The sequence below is a fragment of the Charadrius vociferus genome, unplaced genomic scaffold (genome assembly GCF_000708025.1).
Source record: "Charadrius vociferus isolate BGI_N301 unplaced genomic scaffold, ASM70802v2 scaffold549, whole genome shotgun sequence".
NCBI classification, from domain to species: domain Eukaryota; kingdom Metazoa; phylum Chordata; class Aves; order Charadriiformes; family Charadriidae; genus Charadrius; species Charadrius vociferus.
Genome location: NW_009650103.1, coordinates 3191675 through 3215125, shown reverse-complemented (window position 1 = coordinate 3215125; position 23451 = coordinate 3191675). Strand labels below are relative to the sequence as shown.

Genomic DNA, 23451 nt, shown 5'->3' with positions numbered 1-23451 from the left:
CTGGGCAGGGGCTAGGCCGCTGCTGCACTGTCTGTCGCCACCGCCTCCCGTTCCTCTGCACTGCACACTCCCCGTGTAACACGCCACCATCAAGTGCTCGTGCTCAGGCGGTGTATGTATACGCATATATATATGTGTGCTCCTTACTAATCGTTGCAGTTGCACATAGGGTGTTTACTGCATGTATATGCCATACTGTGTATGTGGCTGATGTGCAGTGTTATCTGTCCTTTTGATTCTTCTGTTCACCCGTACTGTTATGAACCTGGACAGAAAAATAACTTTCATGAGGGCTGAGGGGAATGCCACTTCCTATTTGAGAAACCAACAAGAGTATTCTGGACTAGTTTTCTTTTGTCAGTGCTTATTTGGGGCAAATGGAAGAATGGAGTTCTGTTCTTTCACCTAGGTGTCTATTGCCTGTTTGTAGTCTGCTCTTAAGGTTTCTATTACGTCTGTGGATAGCCTTGTCTTGAATTAAATTGTGCTAAATTATCCTTGCAGTAAAGCCAGGAAAAGGTGTCTGTCTGCACTGGGATCTCTCTGGCAACAGCTGTCTTCCTCTGGAGGCTACTTGGTGTGGACTTTGCTTTCTAGGGCTCTGAAACAGAGTGGTTCTATGCTGTTGTATGACCCTCTTTCACGTACCCCTTTGTGAACAGGATTTACTCAGGTTGTTTATGTCTTAAATAATTTCAAGCTCCCAGTCAGATGTCTAATTCTTCCAGTAGCCAGATGTTATACGGAATGCATCATTTTGGGGATTGATATCTGTCATGGTTTGAATTGAAGGCCTCTTATGCTTGGGCATTACTCAGGAATGGGAAGAAAATCCTCACTGTGGGGAACTTAATAACTAAATGTCACATAGTTTAATATAGATTAAAAAGGAATTTGCTAGCTTCCTGTAGGGATTTGAAAATGTCATAAATCTGAGTGGAAGGAAGAAGCTGCTATTTTCCTTTTCCACTTTATGAATAACAACAACAACAAAAAAGTTACTGTGACAGACAGCAGTTTGAAAACAAACCTGTTATACTGGAGGTACTAGGGTTTAAAATGTAAATAGATCTTTTAAAATTACTTGCTTACTCCTGTGCATCTAATGGGACCTGCTTATGTTTAGTTCTCATTTTGCTGTATCTTTCTGAAGCAAAGGAGGTAGACATTACTTAATTTTGTTCTAAAATGTGTTTGTGACTTGTGTTTTCCAAGGTGGTGACTCCAGACATGTTGTTTTCATTTGTTAGACTGACAACAAAACTCTTCTGGTTTCTGTACTGCCCCTGAACTTACCTGATATCTCTGGAACTTGGTTCTCTTGCTAGGAACGCAGATGTGTGCTACAGGTTAGACTGTTCTTTAGGAAGAGGAAAATAGGATAAATGAGGATATACAAACGGATAAAGAACTATGGTTGAGAGAATGGACATCGGAGAAAGTGCTCTTACCAATGAGGACAGGTATGCAATATTTAATTTAGCTATGGTGCTAGGGTGTGGTTAGTAAGAAATGAGGTGTGCGCATATAAATGCAGGAAGTTTAGGAAACAAAATGGAGGAACTTAATGGAGCAGGATGTGAAACCATTAAAAGGATAACCAACGCAGTGTGTGTATGACTGGATAGCTGTCAAGGGAAATAAAAAAAAAAACCCTGAAGATAGTATGAAAGATAGTCTTGATTCAAAAATAAATAAAGTCAAAGTTCTCATATAGGAAGAGAATTGAAGGCCTGTGAAGTCTAGAAATACTTATTAGGCCTCAGGCTAAGCTGAAGTATTCTCCATGATTAAAGAATATAACAAATGCATTTCTTCAAGAACTGCTTGAAAAGGGGCTCTGCACAGCTGAAGCTTGTTAGTCTGAGCCTGGTAGCATGGGGCCCTCTGTGCTTTCAGAGGAAGAATAACTGGACGTGGAAATAATAAGAAATGCAAAGTGGTCTTCAACAGCAGATAATAAGAAGGTTGCTGTCTGATCAAAGATCAGTTCAGCCAGATTTACTGTCTTTGCTAATCAGATGCTTTAATGAAATCCAAATGGGGAAAGCTAGAGAGGATGCTCTAGAAAAGCTGAAGAACGAGTGAGGAACTGTCCTGCAACAAATAATGTTGTCAGATAGATGTGCAGGAGAAAGTACTGGGCTGCTAGCAGGGATCAGCCTCAGAAGAGGGCTTTTTAAACACAAGCCTGCAAAAATAACTAAATACACAGACCGGGGAGGCTGTGGGGCTGTCATCTTAAAGAGGGCCCACATGTTTATATGTTTAGGAAGACTTAAATGTCCTTGGTGAGTGGAAATCATAGAACCACAATGAAATTTAATTGTAATAGACCTCATAGCTTGTTATGGACAAAAGACTTAAGGGAATTCACTGCTTGGGTGTATTACTTCATAACAAAACTGTTACTACATTCCAGTATGTTGTCTTTTTTTTTTTTTTGCAAGAAGACCACAAATACAGCAGCTACAGACTGTGTTTCTAGCAGCCTTTTAAAATAAGGTACCAGTTAGACTGCGTTGGTTTGTGTGCTTGACAAAAGTCTTCATCAGGGAAGTAGTGCAGTTACGAATTGAAACACTTCTACCTCTCCCCAGTTTTTCCCCTCTTATTGATCTCATCTCTGTGTTCACTGTTAATTAACATCTGAGTAAATATGCAGGGAAGGAAGATTATGCCCTAGGAAAGAGGATAACTACCTGTTCACTTTGTGTAGAGATTTAGAAGCTGTTCTAAATAATTGTTATTGGTTACATAGTTCCCCTTGTATGCAACTAATATTTTCTTCCAAATCAAAGAAACTTAACAGGTCTTTGAAAGTTGTTTCAATTTATGAAAGGCATGATATGATGGCATTACTTTTTATAGAAGGGAACTGGACTTCAACTGTGAGATCCTTTCCTGTGGTTGCATATCCTTGAGGAAGGACCGAAAGAACACCTGGATGATCAGATGAAATAGAAAATGCCTTTTGCCTCAGACTAACTAAACAGTGGTTCTCTGGCTGCAGAGTGGTATGTTTTAAGGGGAACCTGTAATAATGAGACAGTCCTGATTTTGAAGCTGATACTTGTTTTCAGAGGTATCATCTCTGTGTGGATTGGCCAGCTGATGGTATTAACCACATGCAGTGTCTAATAAAACCTGCAGATGTGAGTTTTAGTCTCTTCTAATTAAATACCTGCTTCTTGCTGAGTGTAAAGCTATGGAATTTCTCTCTGCAAATGATATCCAGTGAGGAGTTAAAATTGACTGTGTCCTTGAGTTGAGCTAGAAGGAACTGCATGGGTCTCACGAAAGCTGATATGGATATGATATTTACAGTTATGTTATTCTGATAAAGAATGTTACGGCAATATGCGTAGAACAACCTTATCTCAGTTTGTACAGATGTGTGCTGATACTTGAAATAAGGCTTCAGTGAGATGTCAAAATACCTGCATAGTGTTTGTTGATGAGAGGAGGCAATGTAGGTGTACTAGTATCTCATTAAGTGAGATCATCTTGTAACTTTTTATATATAAAAAAAGCCTCTAAGGGAGAAGTTGATGTATAGAAAATGGATTATGGTGACACTGTTCACTGGAAAATTTCTAGTCCGAGCTGTAATACAGAAATTAATTTTGCACGCTTTGAAACTAGCAGAAATGTGTGTATAGTGAAGCATGATTGTCTGGCTGGTTGCCATCCTGAAATAATGCTCTAAACTCTGGGGAATTGTTACCTCTGAAAAGGGAGCCAAACCTTGTTCTAAGTTGGCAGACTTTTCTGGAAGAAAGATGGCAGGTAGACCAAGCTTCCAGACTAAACTTCTTTTACTTTCTGTTAACAGTAAATTCATGGTTGGTTAACTTTGACGTACTCTATTATGTCAGCAGTGACTGAAGGTAAGTTGCTTATACTTATGTGCAACTTTCTCAGTCCTTCCTCCTTTGCTCTCCCAAGAGGAAAACCCCAGACCCCTGTATTGGGATTATTGATTCACGTGTTTGGAACAGAGGGCTTCGAAGTGTAGGTAGGACTCCAGTTTCTACAGATGGCTGATGCTATCAGCGTGCATTAGCATGGAGTTAATGTTTTTGTGTTTACTGAATCGTGGTGTGCACTGTTCTTGTCTAGACTTCCTTCTTTCATCTGTATAGTAAATGCTGAGATTGTAAATTTTCTAAGGCTGAATTCGCACCGTGGCTTCTGTGTTTAGTTTGTTGCATTTATTAAGCACAGAGTCCTTCTGGAATATCAGTTTTGTTCCAAGATCTGAGTACAGTTTGGACTCCTGCTTATCCCTGTTGGAATTTGAGTGTTTAAAAGTTTGTTACTTGGTGGTTGTGTTGTTTTTAATTTTTTTTAAAGAAGTCATCTGTTCTCCAGAAAAGATTCCTGACCTTTCGTAATAGAGTATTTCAGAATCTTTTCTGTAATGTAACCCTTGGAATAAATGTAATACCTAAGTGTTGCTTTAATATTCAGTTTAACTCCTGAAAATGTGTTTAAAGTTAATATCTGTGTTTCTGCAAGTTTCAGTACATATGTCTATCAGACACAATGACTTCTCCAGCAACTCTCTGGGGCTTGAGAGGTCTAGACTCATCAGATTGTGAATTTCTCTATTGGTATTATGTTTTACTTTGGGTCATGGAGAGCGAGTGGGTGCTAGGTCTGGCTGTAGGCAGTGTAGGGTGTGGTATCTCACCTCCTTTAGGGGCCTGACATCGCTGTAAGAATGAGGGTGAAGTTTTAGCAGTGAGGTGTGGCTTGAAATTAGTCCTTCCTTCCCACCTATTTCTTAGTAGACTTTGTTGCCAAGCACAGAATTTGGCTTTCTAACTCTCACTTTGAAGTGGGAACTGAATTTGCGTATGTTGCAAAGCGGTGACAGCTTCTTTTATATTGAACTAGCATCCTTAGACTTCTTTACTTAAAGAGTATAATGAAAATTGACATATTTTAGCAAGCAAAAACAGTCTGTCAAATAAACAGAGATGTATATTTAACAGTGAAGATTCTAGTTAAGTCTTGCTTCACGTTCGGTTTGTGCTATAGCCTGCACAGAGTTCCCAGCTTGTCCCTTCTCTTTTAAAAAAAAAAAAGTCTTTCTCACCTTCCCATGATGCTGCTTACAAGCTTGGGTAGTAGGACGTGTTCCCCTCACTTGTGTTATACAGCAGCATGGTAAGGTCATGTGCTCAGAAGCATGAAACTTCTTTGAGTATTTCTGGGTACTTAACATTCCTTAGCCAACTGGCATTGTGCAGGAAGAGAGGGTTGCCTGGGTTTCTGCAGGACAGATTTTGTAGCCACACCAGTGGTTCTCTGTTGTGGAGTTTAGGATGCTGAATTTATTTTTTTTTTTTTAATGGTGTAAGTTTCTAGATACTACCATCTTCAGAAGGCACCATGGATCTTTCAAACAAGATGCATATTACTGTTGTCGGTGTCTTCGCCTTTCTTTATTGTGGCTGTAGCACCCACCTGCTTTCTGTGGAAAATAGTGCAGTTCATGCTATCCTCCTGAAGTACTTGTATGTATAAATTGGCCTTTTCAAGCTTTTTTTTTTTTTTGTACTTCCACTGACGTACCTTGTAATCCTCCAGTTTAACCTCGTCTGCTGTCAAACTGAACTGAGCTGTGAACATAGTCCTCCTAGCTTTATTGAGAATGCAAGTGGCAAGTTAAGTATCCTGGAGGAACAAGTGCATTGGATCAGAAGATGCTCAGTTTGAATGTTACTGCTGTCAGGATGCACTGGAGAACAGGAAGAACACAATGTGTGAAGAGGTCTTAAGAAAAATTGAAGTATTGGATATTTCCACAGTGACACATTAATTTTGAACTCTGTGGAGCAGTTACTTGTCTTTATTTGCTGGCGCTGAAAATAATCAGTGTGCATATTGAAGCTGATACTATAACTGTGGAATCTTCCCCTGCAGGAAATAAGACAGTAAAGTTGCTGGCTCGCATGGTAAAGAGCAGTGAATTTCCAGCCATGAACGTGAATTCTTGCCCAGTACAGCAACAAGAAGTGGTCTGTACACTGAGCAGTTATTTGCCAGAGGCTGAGGAGGACAAAGGTGCTGTGGGATGGCTGCATGAGATTTCCCTCTACCACGGCAGAAGAGTTTCCTCTAAAATTTTCTTGATGGAAATGACTGTTCTTGGAACCTGTGCAGTTCTTGGTGTGGAATTCCATCTTGTCAACATATACAAGAATTACTGTCCAAAATTGTATTTTGTTTACTATCTTGGATTAAATTTGGCTTAATAGAACTGTGTGTGCGTGTATCTATATAGGACTTAGCGTAGATGCTTTGCATACTGCTTGGGGTGGAAGGACCTGGGAGTTTCCATATCATAAGCCAAGCATGAAGGAAAGGCAGGGTGCAGATCAGCGACTGGCACGCAGCAAACCCTTCCTAACTGCCTGTTGGACTTGTTCCCCCTCCAAGGTCTAGATAAGAGCGTTTACTTTAAACCTCTGCTGTGTGAATCGGTGACTGTTGGCTGGGTGCTGTGAAAGATTTGTTGTCAGTCACCTTCTTTCTTATGACTACAGTTCACTGTTATGGATTAATTGTGGTTGAGGCAACAATACTTTGCTTTTCAAAAGGGAACAGTGTTTTTATTTCTTTACAGTACTGACTTCACTTGTCATGTGAATGACACATGACTGAATGAAAATCTTTCTAGGCTAAAGCCATGTTCTTTATAAAAGTACCATGTTTTGCTGATGGCTGGCTATCTGCCATGCAGGAGCAGGAAAGGAAATGGTGAATTGCTTGTAGAAATTTTCCACTTGCTTAAGTCATCACAGTATATCTAGTTTTAACTTAAAACCTGGGACAAAAGCAGGTATTTTGCATCTTTCATGTTAGCTAGCAGTATCTGGCTGTATAAGCTTGTAATCCTGGTTAACTGATGTGTTAGCTGGGATGCCAGCTATTACTCCCTGCAGGTTTACACAGCTGAAGCCAGTTCTAATTCCTCCTACATCTAGGAAAACTGGAATACTGGAAGTACTTACCCCAGTCTAATTTTGACTGTCACTTAAAAAAGAGAAACTGCTAAGCCATGCTGTAATGCTACTGTGCTGACAAAGCCACAGAGATGTTAACTAACTTCCTGAACATCTGATTTGTGGCTTGTACTGCTTTTCTAATGTGGACATGTAGCAGTCCAGACCCCGGTTAAGGCTACTACAGCATTCTTTTAAGTAATTCTTAGCTGTTTGATGCAAGCTGCGCTATTTCCTTTGTTCCTGTTGCAGGTCTCAAAAGTGTGAGGTAATAGTTCCAAATTGCTGGTTTTGTTAAACCTCTTCAGATTTTTATTTTTTTGAGTCAGATTTTATTTTCAGTTCATGTATCAGCTATTTGGCGAGTGAGTGCTGGTCCACTCAGTGACTCTGTACAAAGCAAGAAGCTACTGGAGCTTTTCAACAGCGTTAAGTCTTTCTGCATAAAATTGAATGAGTATCAGTGCTGCACGGAGCATGTTTTTACTTAGAGGCCTTACTGACAGGGTTCCAAGCAAATGATGTGGGAGTTTTGCTGAGTGTCTCTGGCACTAATTTGGTGTCTGTGGGGAAGTACACAAACTTGAACTGGGAATGAAAGGATAGTTGGGGGGGAGAGGAAGGGGAAGGGGTTTTGTTTACTTCTGTGAACTAAATTGGGTGAATTGGGTTGTTTGGTGAACAAGTAGCAGTTCTGATGTGTTCTGTTTCTCTTTGTTTTAGTGCCACAATGGCAACTGCACCTTACAACTATTCCTACATCTTTAAGTACATCATTATTGGTAAGTATCACTGGGTGCGTACCTGTTCATGGCAATGTGTATCTGCATGACACCTACCTACAAACCCTGTGGCTGTGCTGGTGGTGACTCCTGTTGCATGCTACTTGCGATATAGTAGTGATTCCTGTCCGACCTCAGTCCCTCACAGATGACCACACTTGCTCTAAAGCTTTAGCAGCCGACAACATAAAGGCAAAAGCCTTTGTGTGCTGTAGAATTAGAGCTGTGTGATTGGTGGCAAGTGAACTGGGATTGAGGGCGAGTACCAGTGCCCATACCGAGTTCACTTTATTGCTGAGTTACTGTTAAAAATAACTTTTCTTCTTGACATGCATACTTCAGTATTCTTTAATATCTTCACTGTTGGGGCTGTAATGCTTAGTCCTCTGCATAGCACTAGAAGAAAATGCATTGAAAAACATGTACATGCAGTCCCTTTCTCCCTAAATCAAGTTTGTATTTAGAAAAATTGCTAAATCCATTGGAAATGGGGAAGGCCTCTGCGTCATTAGTCTCAAAGGTTTTAGAATGTATGTTGAAGACACAAGTACTAATTGGAATCCATTGCTTCAGACAGGCTTATAAACTTCTGTCAGGCTACATTATTTTCTGTTTAAATGTTGCTTTTAGCTGCAGCTCCCTTGGCTGTTTAGAGTCAGGGACTTGATTGCATTTATTACTATCCTAGAAGAACTGGTCTTGGTGTTAATTGTTTAATTGTTAATGATCTTGTGTAGGTGTAAGTGATCTGCAATCTCATTGTCAGGCTGCTGTGACAGCCTCAGCCTGTGGAAAAGTCAGTTCTTAAAAGATCTTGCTATTTCTCCCTATTGGCATTGTGTAAGTGGATCAGTGGAAGTGAAGCAATTTCTCGGTGTGTGCTGGTTGTTTGTCAATGTTTTTGATGTCTTTACCAGTAATTGCAAGTAAGACGGGAGCGGGGCGAATGCTCAAAGGGTGTATTCTACACTGCAGTTTCTTACAGGTCTACTTCTCATAGAACCTTGTGAAATACAGTTGTAAAATTGGTAATACAGATTAAGTTCTCTTTTGAGTTTTCTGGTCCGCCCTTACTTGCAACCCTGCACCTGTTAACAAAACTATAGTGCAAAAGTTGATAAATGTAAGGACTGTAGCCAGGTGTAGAACATTGCCTGCTAGGCCTGAGAAAGCAATGGCTGCCTGTCTCTACCATTTATTTTCTGGGATGACGAAAATGTGCTTGTTGCAACAGTGATGTGGTGTCAGCCTTAACTATTCTTTCTGTAACAGGGGACATGGGTGTAGGAAAGTCCTGTTTGCTTCATCAGTTTACAGAAAAGAAGTGTGAGTATTTCAATTCACAATATTTATTCTAACTGGTATGCTTCATCCCTCTTTCCTGCCTCTTTGCTTCCATTGTGCATGAGCTTGATGTGGTGTCTGTCTTAATCTGTATGGGTTTATATGGTACTTGGTCAGATTTTTGTTTTGACTCCTGCAGATGTAGAAACAAAGTGTTGATGCAGTAATGGCAGAACTGCTGCTTCAGTCAGTCCTGCCTGTGATGAGTGGGAAGACCGTGTCTGTTCTTACAGCTTTTCCAGCAGATTTTTATATGGAACATTGTTACGGACATTTCTTGTCTGAAACTTGCATGTCTTAGCTATTGGTATAGCTTGAACACAAGCAGTTGGGAGTGTTTTAGTGCTTTTAAGCACTTCAAAAAGAAAAAAAAGGATTCATTTTTTTCTTTGACTCTGTTTGCAGACTTAAGTAGCACTGTCATTCTCCGTAGCTGCTGTGACTCATGACACTTGGACTGCCCCACGTGATGGTGTTAAGGCTTACTGCAGTCTGTCCCAACTGTAACGTTTTTCCATGTATGGTATCATGGCTATCCAAGAATTACCATCAGTTCTTAGTGTGTTGCATTGGAGTTGCAGTGGCTGTTAGCTCTTAAGCTTTCCATGTAGCACTCGCTCAATGGATCACTCCCTCGGTATTTATTAGTACAGACTCTTTAACTGTGCGCTGCTCAAGATGTGGCAATAAGTGGGTAGGAGCTACCGTTCAAAATATTTCTGTTTTCCAGTAGAAATAGGAATTTTTAACTGTTGCTTTTAATTCAAATCTGGTATCAGCAAATTGTTTAAATGCTACTTTGCGTACGGTCAGATTCTCGACAGGGCTGTGTCTTATTCTGAGTTTGTCAGTGTTAAGCCGAAGCAGTACAGCTGAACAAACTAACATACCAGACACCTCTACTACAAGACACTCGCTAACTGTGGATAGCTTGAATAGGTACTCATCCTTTCTGTATTTTCTTGATTGTTCTTAAAGATGGGCTTATTAAGATGAGTTTGTTATGAAACTGAAACAACTTGGATATTTGTTTTTGAAGCTGTTTTACAGACTTCTAACTGTATCTTGGTAATTCCCTAAAGTTATCTTTTCCTACTGCATTAAAATAGTTAACCGTTTCTGCAAGGATAGACTGAGAATCAACTGACTTGATACCTTCTGATATATATGGCCAAACAGCATCAGTATACATGCATCAGAGAAGGCAAGAAATTTTATAACTGTTCTTAAAACTAACAGCAGCTCAGGGAATACTTTGTTTTATTTCTGGTCAAGTGATACAGTTTGGGTACTGTAGCTGTAAAAATGCTTTCTTAGAGACTGAAAATCTAGAAAAGATAATTGAAAACTGGTGATAGTAATACCTTTGTAGCAAGGAGACCTTGCACTAGAAACCTCTGATGTTTGCTCTTCTTTTTCATGACAGTTATGGCGGACTGTCCCCACACAATTGGTGTTGAATTTGGCACAAGAATAATTGAAGTTAGTGGCCAAAAAATTAAACTACAGATTTGGGATACAGCAGGACAAGAGAGATTCAGGGCTGTCACACGAAGCTACTACAGAGGAGCAGCAGGAGCTCTCATGGTCTATGACATTACCAGGTAAGGTGCTGCTGGCTGGTGCGTCTTGCGCCGTAGCTCTGTGTGCGCTGACAAGCTGTTTGGGTACCACAGCCTCACACGGACTGTATTGTCTGTCTCCTTGACGTAGATTTAAAGGACTCTGTCTCTGTCTGTATGGATTTGTATCCTGGTGTGTGCAGCTTACCACACTTCTTTATCTAAATACTTTAAGTATTTAAAGAGCTGAAAATGAAACATAGGGAATTATCTAAGCTGCTTTTCTTGGGAAAACTTCACTGCTGACAGAACTGCGGATCTTGCCACTCCAGGCCTTGACTGTCTATGTTGAAGTGGTTTAAAGAACTGTCTTTATCCTTAAAATCTACTCTTCAGTACATGGATTTTTCTCTTCCTGGGAGGGAATGGATACTGCTGCTTACCTGGCAAAAACAGAGTAGACACAGAACATAACCTCTGTTGCAGTGGGCTGTGTGAACGTGCTTAACAGACTGTTTAGATGAGAGCATTGGAGAAATCTGACTTCTGGGCCTCTCTACGGGCTAGTCCTCCAGCAAAACGAGACTGCACAGAAGCTGTCCTGTCTTCCTTTTATGGATGGGAACTAAAGATGCTGTGAAAGGAATAATTAATCAGATACGCAACATGAAATACTTTTGCTCTCCCATGTCTCCCATTTTCCTCTGGGGCTGTTCTTGATATTCTTTATGCACATCCTTTCTTTTTTTCCTGTTCTGCATATATAGGTGTATGTCCTGTTTGCTTAAATCTTGAGTGAAAAATAAATAATCTTATGCACTGTTTGTTACCGAAGTGCTATTCTACCATACAGGGTTCTGTAAGAGTATTTGACAGGAAATCCTGTAATGTGTTCTATATGAAACAATAGATGTGTTGTCCACGTGAAGACAGCAAAACTACCACAGACTGGAAGTGCGAATTGGTCTCTCTTTCCACCTGTGTTGGAAGAGTTGCTCTGGGGGTTTAAAGTTGACTTGTTGAAATCTTGGTCTGAGTCCAAACTACTTTGTCGTTCTTGAGGCTGGGGAGAAGAGTAGGGATGGCAGATGTTGGTGTGTTTAATGGATGCCGACTATGCTGTTGGCACTTAGGTATTTTGAAGACAATACTGTAGCTAAAACTGTACTCGCTTGATTCTTTGCAGAAGAAGTACGTATAATCACTTAAGCAGCTGGCTGACAGATGCAAGGAACCTCACCAATCCAAATACTGTAAGTTGGACTTTATTTAGCTTGAAAGCAAGGTTGCTTATCTCTAAGCAAGAGGTGGAAGGCTTAGGCCAAAGCATCCGCAGTGGTAGCGGCGTTCTTTTAAATAAGCTGCCTGTGTTTGCTCAGCTGCTTAGCTCTGAGTTATCCTAATGTCGCCGGTGACTCTCTTCCCTGACTCCAGCTGGAGGAAAAGTGTGGGCTCCTGTGTAGGAAAGCAGTGGTTTCTTCTAAAACTCTTGTTGTGCTACTCACTTTTCAGAGGCCTGTTTTCAGCAGTTGGAGACAAAATTGTGATGAACTCTGAACAAACCTTACCTTTTGTTACTACTTCTTGCTTTGTGGTAGTCGTGAGGTGAATGCCATCTCATCTTAGATTAGAAAATAAATTGGATCTCCAGCAAAAGCTGACCAGGTCTTCGGGAGGGATGGGGGAAGAAGGGTTGTGTGTCTCTGACCATACCACAGAGCTGTTGTCCTTCAGTCTTTTTCTGAACACTCCTAAAATACTTTAGCACTGAGCTCATGGGAAGACTCTTTGCTGCAGTGAAAGAAAACTTAAAGATTCTGGTGGGATTAGCAGATGATTAAGCAAATACAAGAAGTGGTTCTGAGTAGAACTTGCATGAATTAAAGAGTAGGACCACTGCTTTTTAGGACCTCATTTCATGAGAACAGCCTAAAGCATTTGAAAGGGGCAACTGGAGACAGTGTTCCTGAATTTACAGAGGGACCGCTGCTACAGCAGTGTTTTCCTGAAGATGCACGAGTTTTGCAGTTGAACTTTTCTGCATATTTCCTTTTGGTTTTTTTATCTTTTTTTTTAAACAGAGGGTGGTAGCAAAAAAGCTAATAAGCTTTTTCCCAGACTGATTTTTTTTCTCTTCTGAATTAGGTGATAATCCTCATAGGAAATAAAGCAGATCTGGAAGCACAGAGGGATGTTACGTATGAAGAAGCCAAACAATTTGCTGAAGAAAATGGTGTGTGGTGTTTTGTTTTTTTTTTTTTCTCTTAAGCTGTTACATTTCCTACAAGACAGCGATATTGAAGTGAATCCTCAGCATTGATAGCTGCAAGCTTATGCTTTCAAAGTAATGTAACTGTATGTACAAACTTGCACTGTGTCTCCGATAGTCTGGCTTAACTCTAACTGTGCTTAGTTCCAGAAATCGGCCCGTGTACTCATGCCTTAACTTAGCCATAAAATACTGTTTAGTACTAAAATAGTGTCTTGCATGTAATCTGAAGGTCATAATGTGACTGACTTAAGGCTATTGGAAGTATATTATGCATTGACTGTTAAACCTCTGTTTCTGAACAGGTTTATTGTTCCTTGAAGCAAGTGCAAAAACGTAAGTTACTTTTGTTTGGAGTAATGATTCAGATGTGATCTGTTTAAGAGAAAAATACTGGTTATGGCTAAGTACAGAGTCAGCTATAGAGTTGAGGTATAGTAGGGTTTTGCAAGTGAAAAGAAAACAACATCATTATTTTTCATTTCTCTTAGAGGCTAAGGTGTATATAGCGGTTTCAATCATGTCAGTTTTGACTTGGAGGTAACTTGGAAATTAGACCTCTTGCTATGTTTCAGGTAAAGACTTGTTGAATTCAAATGAACTGATTTGGTTTTAGACATCGTTTGAGCGTAGAACATGTATGTATGGGTAAGAGCCGTTCCCAATTAGCCGTTCCTTCCCTCGGATGATTCAGGCTGTAAGCAGGTTCTGTAGTGAACAGCCAGTCCCTTTGGTCACTGAGAATCACCGCACCGTACTGGTGGTCAGCCAGGCAGAACACAGGGGGTGGGACCTCCAGTGACACCAGTACACGTGGTTCCAGCTGGCAGCTGTTGTCACAGAACTCCTTACCAAAAAGGTTTTGATTAATAGTAGCTCCCCTGTCTCTTGGCCTCTTCAGAACCGCTCCACGCATGGGGCTCGGTGCCTTAGCTTATTTTTGCTACTCAGTGTTTTGGCATGTGAGGTTTTTATTCCTGGCTAGTCCTAATAGATTTAATGGTGGGGGAGTGAATTGTCCTATCAAAGGCTGTCCCAAGGACAGGTTATCGAATTTTGTGGCATGTCCGCCTGAAGTGCGGTGAGCTCCTCTTGCATGTAAGGGGACAGTAGCGACTGCGCCTACGTGGTGACCTGTCACATCCCAGCGAGGGTGTCTAGCCAGCTGCCTCCATCCCCTGCGTTGCTTTGCTGAAGCATAGCCTAAATAACTCCCGCCGCTCTCTTTGTAGCGGAGAGAACGTTGAGGATGCGTTCCTGGAGGCTGCCAAGAAAATCTACCAGAACATCCAAGATGGAAGCCTGGATCTGAACGCTGCAGAGTCAGGCGTACAGCACAAACCGTCAGCTCCGCAGGGGGGGCGGCTAACCAGCGAACCCCAGCCCCAGAGAGAAGGCTGTGGCTGCTAGTGACCTCTGTTCCGTGGCTCCATTTCTGACCTTTCACCTCTGTCTGTTGGAAGCGGTGCTTTTGACTGCTTCCCTGTCTTCTGTACATCTTACTGGGTTTAATTAAAACTCTGAGACAAGTTTAACACAGTACTAAACTGCTAAACAACTTTAGATGTAATCAGGTTATCAAAGGCAAGTAGAGTAATAAAACCTCTCCTGCATGGTAAATCTAGAAGTTTTTTTTTTTTTTTCCTTGATTGTCCTTGTGATAGTGTCACCGATACATAATTTAAACTGAGCACTGATGCTGGACTCATGATTTTACACTTTCGCAGGGCTTTGTCTTGTACGGTTTAATTTTATGGTTCTTTGGCCTTTCTTCCCCACCTCTAACTGTGTAGAGCTGTCCATAGTAAAGGATAAGTTTTTGCTGTGAAATGACTTTGGATGGTAGCAAGGGGCTCTGTACCGATGTGCTTTTGTGGAAAGAATTCCCTGTGGTGTGTGTGGTGGGGTCGGGGGGGGCTGGCGCAGGAGCGTACAACTTGCACAGGGAAACAATCCATTGTGCTCATAGCTTTACATCATTTTTTTGCCACTTTTATCCTTTGCATTTGTTAACAGAACGTAAATATGTATAAAATTTGAAGGAACTGAGCTAACAGTTAAATACATCCTGTGTATATGATTTTAATGAAGAAAATGATTACTGGCATTAGAACAGTATATAAGAAAATATCGGTTTGTACAGTATGACCTATACGTGACCACGTCGCCCCGTTAGTACAGAAATTGATGTAACCGCAGTTCACTAACGTAGGCTTAACTCCTTGGTGTTGCCAGTGGACATTGTGCCGGGGGAACTCTAATCCCGATGCCGAAACTAACACTAGTGGAATCTGTCTCTCATCTTTGCACTGTGGTATATCGATGCCATTTTATTAACCTGTTCTGTGCAATCAGCAGTGTGCTAACCTGCTTCTCTCTTCTGTAAGCGTTTTGCATTATTGGGCTTCATCACCTGCCTTGCATCGTAGCCAAAGGCTGGTTCTCTCACACATCTTACGCTTTTATACCTTTAACTTTTTGAATGGTCAGAGGCTGAACTGGACAGTCGGAACAATGCATGTGCTCTCTAGGGATTTTTAACTACTGTTGTATTTTTAACAGTCCGGTGTACGGGTTTCTTTTAAGATTTGGGCTTTTTCATCAAGCCTTCGCGTTCATCCTTCCTGGGGTGACACGACCTATAAAGTGTGTATGGAGGGGAGGGGGTGAGGGCACACGTGGGGGTTACTGAACTGTGTGTGGGGGTTGCTGTGGTGTCACACGGGATATTTGTGGCTCCACCTGCAGCACTGCTAGGCTGCACTTGGGAAACAGCACGAGGGGCTTAAAAAGGGAAGGGGGTAAACACTTAACCGTGATCAAGTGGACAACTTTAGTCTTACCGTGGAGTTTAAAATACAAAGTAGTCCTAAAATCCCTTTCTAGACACTAAAACTATACAATGTTCAGACTTGTAAGTAAACAGTGGTACCAGAGTATTGTACAGTCAATGTTAAATAAAAGCCAAAACTGGAATGTGCAGACAATAGGATTTGGGTAACTTGTGCACTGTCCCTTTGTTTTGTCTGGTTAGTCCTTTTTTTAACTAATATTCTTAATTAGATGAGTATGTTCAAGATCTCTACAGCTAATGCATCCTGCTTAAACCAAGGTTGCACCACCAGGGGTTTGCCCAGGGACCAGGACCTGCTGCTGCTGCGAGGTCAGTGTTGCGATGGCTGCAGCGCGCTGAGGTGCAATACCTGTACTCAGAGTAAGGTACAGTGGGTCTCACTGTTTCTGTCGCAGAAAGGATCTGTTTGGACTGCTGTACTCCTCATTTGATGTAACAATGCTATTAATCTAAATATTTGTAAATAAAGTACCTGTATCTAGATAAACTACAGCGGCTTGTGGTCTTTGCTCTGGCCCTCTCTGCTGACAGTGTGGCTTCTGAGGGGGCTTGTTCCTTGGGGTGGCTCACAGGGGCTGCTGCTCTTCTCACTTCTCACCCCTGAGGCTGTTGGCTGTCCCCCGCAGCAGCTGGTGCTTCTGCTGCTTGAGAAAAGCCTCTCCTTGACCTGGTGGAAGAGGAATGCGAGCACTACCCGAGGTTATGCAAGAGTTCCTTGCAGGGGTGGTGTACTTATGCTTTCATTGCTTGTGGTTTACTTTCCAGAGGGACCTTAAATGGTGTAAAGAGGAGGCTGCCAGTCTCCTCTAGAGCCCAAAAAGTTAAGATGTGCCAAGGCCAAGTCCAGAACAAACCCCCAGAGCTGGGTGGTTGCCAGGTGAGACCGGGTGCACAGAGAAGGTTTAGGGTAATAATGTGGATGAGAAAGGGCAGGGTTGAGAATGACATCAAAGCCTGTCTCAGTGGAAAGGGTAGAGAGGGCCTGGGGAGTCACTCTCCTCCTGGAGGGGGAAGAGGTATGTGTGGTAACGTGTCCTGTTTGCATGGTGCCTTGTGCTGCTGCCTGAAGGCTGTTTACAAAGTGGTTTTTCCACTACTAATTAAGAGCAAGTTGCGTGGAACTTTGTTTATGAAACCATAGTAATGAGTGTGCTACTGCTGTCCTAATCTGGGGCTGAAGAATCTGAGAAGAACTTAAAAAAAAAATTAAAAAACCCCACCATGAATAAAAGTAAGCATTGGTCACTGAAGTTTATTTTAAGAAATTACTCAAAAATAATTATATGTAAAACATCCATGCATTTGTTAACAGATAGATGGACAACTGTCCTCATTACAAGTTTTCTTTCAAGTAGGAACTGACAAATAGCAACAGTTAAATAGGAGTTGTTTTAGACACATTTAAAATAATTCTTAAAAAAACCCCAACTTATATACATAAAGCTCAGGTATTTTACCATACAAAAACTTCACAGTAGAGCAGGCCCTGCCCCCAGCTGCTGGGTACTGGTGGCAAATACCTGGTTTAGAAAAGGCCTGCGAAGCGGTGAGGTAGGAATCTTCTTGGGTGGTAACTGATGGCACATGCTGAGGTGCTGCCTGGCAGGAGCTGCCATGGGGGCTCTGCCCACAGGGGACATTCTTGAGCTGTTCACAGTGCGGTGTCTGACCCTGCTTCACCCCCACTGGCTGCCAGGAGCAGCTGTAGGTGTGCTTGATGCTTTCCTTCTAATGTATAGCAGCTCCTGAAGTAATACTTCTTGACTTAAATCATTACAAAAAGAACATTTGAGTACCAGGCTGGTGGTGTAACTGAAACGGATGCAGGCTGCATGTTCATGAAACCCAGAGAAGTGTTACTGGAAGATGAAGGATGGCAGTAGTTTAACAGTTAAGTTGATCAACTCAGTGGCAATTTCTCTGTGTCATACAGGAAAGCTTACAAACCACTCCCACCAACAATTTGTTTGAAAATATACATCTAAGAGCCAAAACAGCATCAAGTGACAGGATATCATCAGCCACAGGAATGCTTTCACTGGCAAGGGACAATGTGGTCCCAGAAGCCCCACCTGCCCCGGGCCACCACTGCCTCCAGCCCCCGAGCCTCAGCTTTCAGGACACGCTTGACTCCGGACGAAGTCACATCTCACCTCTGGGCTTCACTGAGAAATTCCTCGCGAGCAGGAACGCAGCATTTGAGACGCCACCGAAATCCCTGCAGGGCCGCTGGGGAAGGGCGCAAGTCTTGTCAGAGTCGCCTAGAAAAGGCAGGAACAGTAAGTCTGAGTAGTAAGTCAACACCTTCAATTAGCACCATCATATTAAACAACCAATAAGAATCTAAACTGTAAAGAACAAAAAAGACAAAGTAAAAAACCTTAGCCTTTTCAAACAAGTTGCCTGCTGCCAGAGTAACAGGGTGTCCAGTATCGTCACCCCACCTCCAGAGAACTCCTGCAGCACCTCCACGATGGGGAGCACGTGGCTGTAACAGACTACCAGCGAGCTGAAAATTATTTAAAAATACCAACCCAGAATTCCTGTCCACAGTAGAACATTACCTGTGTTTTTGTTAAATTCAGAGTTTCATGAAGAGACACTAGACTCGAGCTTTGGGCCAGGAACAGTGACTCTGAAGAAGTGCTGCTGACCAGGTCGTCCAGTGCATCCACTTGTCGCTTCAAGCTGTGCAGGGTCCCTTCCGTTTGCTGTTTCCCTCTGATTAATACTTCCACTTGCTTGGACATGCACTGCCGGAGCTGAGCCTAAATAAATCATTAATTCTATTTATATCCAGCTAGTGTAATTTCCAAGACTGTATTTAAACAGTCTGATGACCTTGCAGTCAAGCCGCAAGGGAGGGGATGGTGAGTCTCATGCACAAAGCAATGGGTTTGCGAATTATTTTTAAATAGTTCATCTCCTCCCAAGGCAGAAATAAGCTCTATTTTTATGGCCTATATCATGAACTGCTTGAAGAGAGAGCAACAGATACGTTCTAACTAAACCTGGCCATCACCTGTACTTGAAATGATCATGGGCGCTCCTGAACTGTAATTTGTATGTAAATATGATGTAAATGAGGGAATCTTGTTGGAATACTCAAAAATCCAATTAACTGTTAATTAACATTATTCATCTCGATACAACATGCAGCTGCTAGGGCTTCTTTTACTGTTCCCACCCCAAGGTACGCTGTAGCTAGTCACTATGTGGGAGTGGATATGCTGGAGCTGGAGAAGGAGCCTCCACGCTCCCGGGTTGTTGAGGTTATTTTCAGAAGGGACCCGAGGGACATCTCGGTGTGATGGGGAAGAGATGTGCCACCTTCAGCCGATCTTCACGATGCTGCAGTTTTTCCCGGAGAGCCTCTCCACGCCATTGTTCATCCTTTTGGAAACAAAACCACATTCAGCAAGGGAGCGTTACAGCTGAAGGTACCAATACTGACGTGCTCAGCTGTAGCATGAGCAGCAGCTACTTCCTGAAATCACTTTACCATTAAGAAGACTTTAGAAAAATCCAACTTTTCTTCCAATGAGAAGAGTCTTTTGTCAGCAGTGGCAAACGCACCAGTCTCCTCCAAGTTAGATTCACACTGCAGATTGCCCTTTGCTTCAGAAGATGCTTCCAAATCTTCCAACGGCTCTAGAGATGGGCTTGAAGATTTAAACCCCGTCCTGATTTCATCTTCAACCTCCAGTTTAAGCAGCGTTGCTGCATTCTCTATTTCCCTTTGTCTCTTTTCCAGGTCTTCTTGAGTTTTAACCTACATCACAGAACAGTCTCAGCATTTTGCTGTCACATTACAAATGCATCAACCCAGAGGGATTTTCCCATGTAACTGAACAAGGCTCATTTCTGCAATGTTCACATTTTGACTACTGCAGTCGGAAATCTGACACAGCCCTAATTCCAACATTAACTTTGCCTGTGAAGCCCCTCGGATGGTAACAGAGGCAACAACAGTTACCAAGACACAACTTGTTAACTTAAACCTGTTCCTGCCCTGGTCTTGCACACTCTGCCTTGAATGCTTTTAGTAGCTAACAACATTCTTCTCTGAAGGACCCTATTTTTAAAGGCCTTCGAAACAATTTAGAAAGGCTTTATTAAAGGACTAGGAGGAGTCAGACAACACAAAATCACCTTTTAATACAAAAATGAGTATCAAGAGAAGAAAATGCTGGCCCAGGTTGTTTTAAACTGTTATTCAAAGAATACATATTAATCTAAATAGAAATGTGGATGATGTATGTGCCATGTGAGGTAAGAAAATACAGCAGCTATCGCGGTGTGGCCTGTGAGGCAGTGCGGTTGGTGCTGCGCAGCCGGGCCACACAAAACATTGAAGGTATTGATTGATTCCACATGGCTATGCTGTCCATCCTCAGGAAAACTGAGGCATTTACTGTGGCCTGTTGGTCCCAGAAGCTTGTTAATAACAACTTGTTACGTGCCTATTGAGTAGCTTTGAACGTTGGTAACATGTAGTGATTTGCATAAATTATGACTCTAATTATGCCAAGTTCCTATTACCAAACCTTAACGTAAACAGAAGCCAGAGTCCTAATTCTTGCCTGAAGCATTGCCTGAGCTGAGCTGACAGCAAACGTTATGGTGCATTTGCTACGTATGTGTGGAGCACTCCAATCCAATTACTCTTAACGAGTAGCTAGGCCTACCCCGTCCACAGGACACGGTCTCTTTTTCAGACATCATTTCACTGGGCGAGGGGCGATCCCTTCGAGCTGGCCTACACAGTGCCTGTCGTTCACCGCCTGATGGGAAGGCAACCGTGCAGCTGCGCTGCTCTGCCACGGCCTTCAGCATCTGCTCTTTCCAGTGCAGCAGCGCTACACTGACAGCTCCGCACACGACTGACTGGCGTGACCAGGAGTTGGTCTCTTTGTTTTTAAACTAGGGTTACTGAGCTGCCTGACCCTGCCGATTGTTAACGAAGCTTAACTTCTCCCACGTTTGGGAAAATCACATTGCAATTTTAAGTAGGTCCATTTCTAACTGTGATACATTGGAGAGGAGATTTAAAACCAATACAGTATAAACTTCTAGAAGACGTAGCTTTCCCTCAAACCAGTCATACCTGGGTTTGGAGATCCAGAAGGTCCTGTTGGGTCTGGCCAAGGTCCTTCCTGAGGCGCTTGGCTTGTTCATGGTTATTGTGTGCTACTTGTTCAGCAGTTGCTACATCACTCCGCAAACAGTTATTTTCATGCTTCTGTTCCTAGGGAAATGCAGGAAGATTGCCTTTTACTGTAAGCATCCACTTCAGAAAAATGAATCAAGAGAACCCACATAACACAATTTCTTCAAGTTAAAAAGCAGAAACAGCATTAAATAGGAGGCACTAGAAAGGTGTTCTGCAGCACGGTCTAGAAATACCAGAGTTTGGTTGCCCCAAGTTCTGTCTAGTCATGAAGTTAATGCATTACTTTGTTCCTCCTACGATAAAAATGGGGGTTCTATCATTTTGGTGTTTAAAAATAACCCAAATCCCCAAATATTCTCCCCTCAGCCAGGACTTACATGAAGTTTTCTTTCAAGTTGCATCCTTTGCATTTTCATTGCTTCTTTCAGACTCCAGATTTGTTTTTCTGCTTTGTTCCTCTCCGATGCTATCTGATCTTGGAGGCAGTTTAGCTCAGACTTGGAGACTTCCAGTTCTTTTTGAAGAGACTGTATTTCTCTATTTTTTTCTTGTAATTGTAATTCTTTTTCTGAGAGCTGATGTTCTGTAATTAACATTTTTTTTAAAACAATCCCAATTAGCAGAAATATAAGTACCTTGGCATATTTCATATACATTAGGTATTTTTCAAACACATTTATGTGCTGAGCAGTGGTTTGTAAAAGCACTGACACAAGGTCAGAGTGGACAGAACACCAGTTGGCTTTAGAATTTCAGTTCTTTGAGCAAGTCAGTTTAAGGACTGAGAGTCAATCCAGGTGCTGCCTTAGAAACCAAGTGAGATTAACAGAAATACTTGTTTGCTTCATTAGACTTTAGAACCCAGACTGTAACAATTTACTTGTGCATTGAATCTTACTGCTTTTTCGGACAGTTTCTTCAAGTGCTGCACATCGGGACTCCTCCTTTTCCAGTTTCCTGATGTTTTCTTCCGCCAGCCTCACTTTTGCTATTGCCTGCTCCAGTTTCTTTTGTTGTTCTGTTAACTCCTTGTCCAATAGTATTTTCTGCTCTTTCACTTTAGCAGTACATTCTTCCAGTTTTTTTCCTTCATGCTCTGAATTTTGCTTGAGGCGATGTAGATTCTGCCAAAAAACCCACCACTTCAAGCTTTAACTAGTACCAACTCAATGAGGACAAACACCATCACCAAAAAATACCAGAGAAGTTAAAGCAGCGGGAGTTGGAAAGAACGGTAGTCTAATACTCCCTTACTGACATAAAAGTTTATCATTTTCTTGCCTCTCATTTTCAGTATAGCTCCCTCAGTTTTTCTTTTGGTTAACACTTTGCTGAAACTGCTCAGCAAACGTAAGTTAATTTTACTACAGGGATATATGATTAAGCCCTAATTTTCATGAACAGCTGAGGGGCTTTATACAGAAAAACTGTAGAAGAGAAGAACAAAAGCTAGCTGCCAATAGTGATCCACTCAAAATCAAAAGGAAACTTCAGGATTAAAAGCGCCCTAGAATTTTTTTTTTGTTTAGTTTTGGAGTTACGGAATACAGCTGGAATTAAGTTTTGATGAGTTTCACTTGAAATCCATTGTATCATTTCAGGTACCCTACATAGTTTGCTCATCTCCCAAGAGAAATCAACAGCATGGGAAGAAGTTCTCTGAGCTATACCCAGCTGCTCTGTCTTGACAGCTGGCAAACCAGAATTACAGAGAGTAATCTGTACCAGTCCATCTCCTCACCCGTACCAGCCCCCCCAGCAGCCGAGGTACCGCACTGCACAGTGCCTTCCACTACACTAGCCCTTCTCGCACTCGGTGGTCAGTGCGGACTTACAGAAGTTTTGTGCTCAGCTCAGTATAAGATGACCCTGCTGAGAAGGAAGACACAGTCCTTTTTTGTGACACACTAATTTTCACTAAAACATAACTGAATGTTGAAGCTTTTTCTTCACTGCTATTTCTCTAAAAATGAGGCTTTGTGTTTCTTAAAGCACTGGTATAGTATTTGGAAACTTGCACCCAATCTTTTTAGCCTGCATTAGTTTTAGAGGTCAGGCGAAAACGAGGTAAGTCAGCAGGCTCATTACCGCTTCTTGTTTGGCTAGTTCTGTTTCTTTCTCTTCGATCTCTTTCTGGAGCTGCTGCAATTGGTTCTCCCTCTTTTTCTGTCTCTCTTGGCAATCCTTCCGTTTCCTTAAATACTCCAGGATATCTTCTTTTAGGGTTGCCTGCTCTCTAAGCAACTCATCCTGACGCCTTGTATTATTTTTCAAATCCTGGAATATAAACCATAAAATCAAGTGACTTAAAACTGGCTGGTACGTGTAACAGCTCTCTGGCTAAAAGGCTTGCATTTGAAAGAACAGAACTGATCACCCTAATCACACGGAAGATTACCTTCCATTTAAACCAGCCACTGAGTGAGCTGAAACAATAGGAACCACCAGAAG

General features: G+C 42.0%; 2 protein-coding genes across 2 annotated transcripts in view; one reads left to right on the top strand and one right to left on the bottom strand.

The window, feature by feature from the left end:
- The first annotated feature begins 7743 nt into the window (after positions 1–7743).
- On the top strand, positions 7744–16314 carry RAB14 (RAB14, member RAS oncogene family). The gene is made up of 7 exons (XM_009892269.1): positions 7744–7798; positions 9071–9124; positions 10569–10746; positions 11891–11957; positions 12850–12937; positions 13279–13309; positions 14206–16314. The coding sequence occupies exons 1-7, from the start codon at positions 7747–7749 to the stop codon at positions 14381–14383; spliced, it is 648 nt and encodes a 215-aa protein (XP_009890571.1). The 5' UTR covers positions 7744–7746; the 3' UTR covers positions 14384–16314.
- Positions 16315–17989: 1675 nt separating this feature from the next.
- Positions 17990–23451, bottom strand: part of CNTRL (centriolin) — a 34587-nt gene continuing 29125 nt past the window's right edge. Inside the window, exons 35-42 of the mRNA XM_009892267.1 lie at positions 23089–23277; positions 21899–22124; positions 21378–21583; positions 20935–21075; positions 19330–19599; positions 19158–19220; positions 18392–18595; positions 17990–18088 (exon numbers count right to left, since the gene is read on the bottom strand). Of these exons, the coding sequence (XP_009890569.1) occupies positions 17990–18088; positions 18392–18595; positions 19158–19220; positions 19330–19599; positions 20935–21075; positions 21378–21583; positions 21899–22124; positions 23089–23277 (1398 nt within the window). The remainder of the gene's footprint in view (positions 18089–18391; positions 18596–19157; positions 19221–19329; positions 19600–20934; positions 21076–21377; positions 21584–21898; positions 22125–23088; positions 23278–23451) is intronic.

What these genes read in the sequence shown, in the direction of transcription:
- RAB14 (XM_009892269.1), top strand. Translation starts at nt 7,747, where the DNA reads ATGGCAACTGCACCTTACAACTATTCCTACATCTTTAAGTACATCATT. An exon ending in CTTTAAGTACATCATTATTG is followed by an intron (nt 7,799 to 9,070) that starts GTAAGTATCACT and finishes TTTCTGTAACAG; the next exon opens with GGGACATGGGTGTAGGAAAG. An exon ending in ACCTCACCAATCCAAATACT is followed by an intron (nt 11,958 to 12,849) that starts GTAAGTTGGACT and finishes CTTCTGAATTAG; the next exon opens with GTGATAATCCTCATAGGAAA.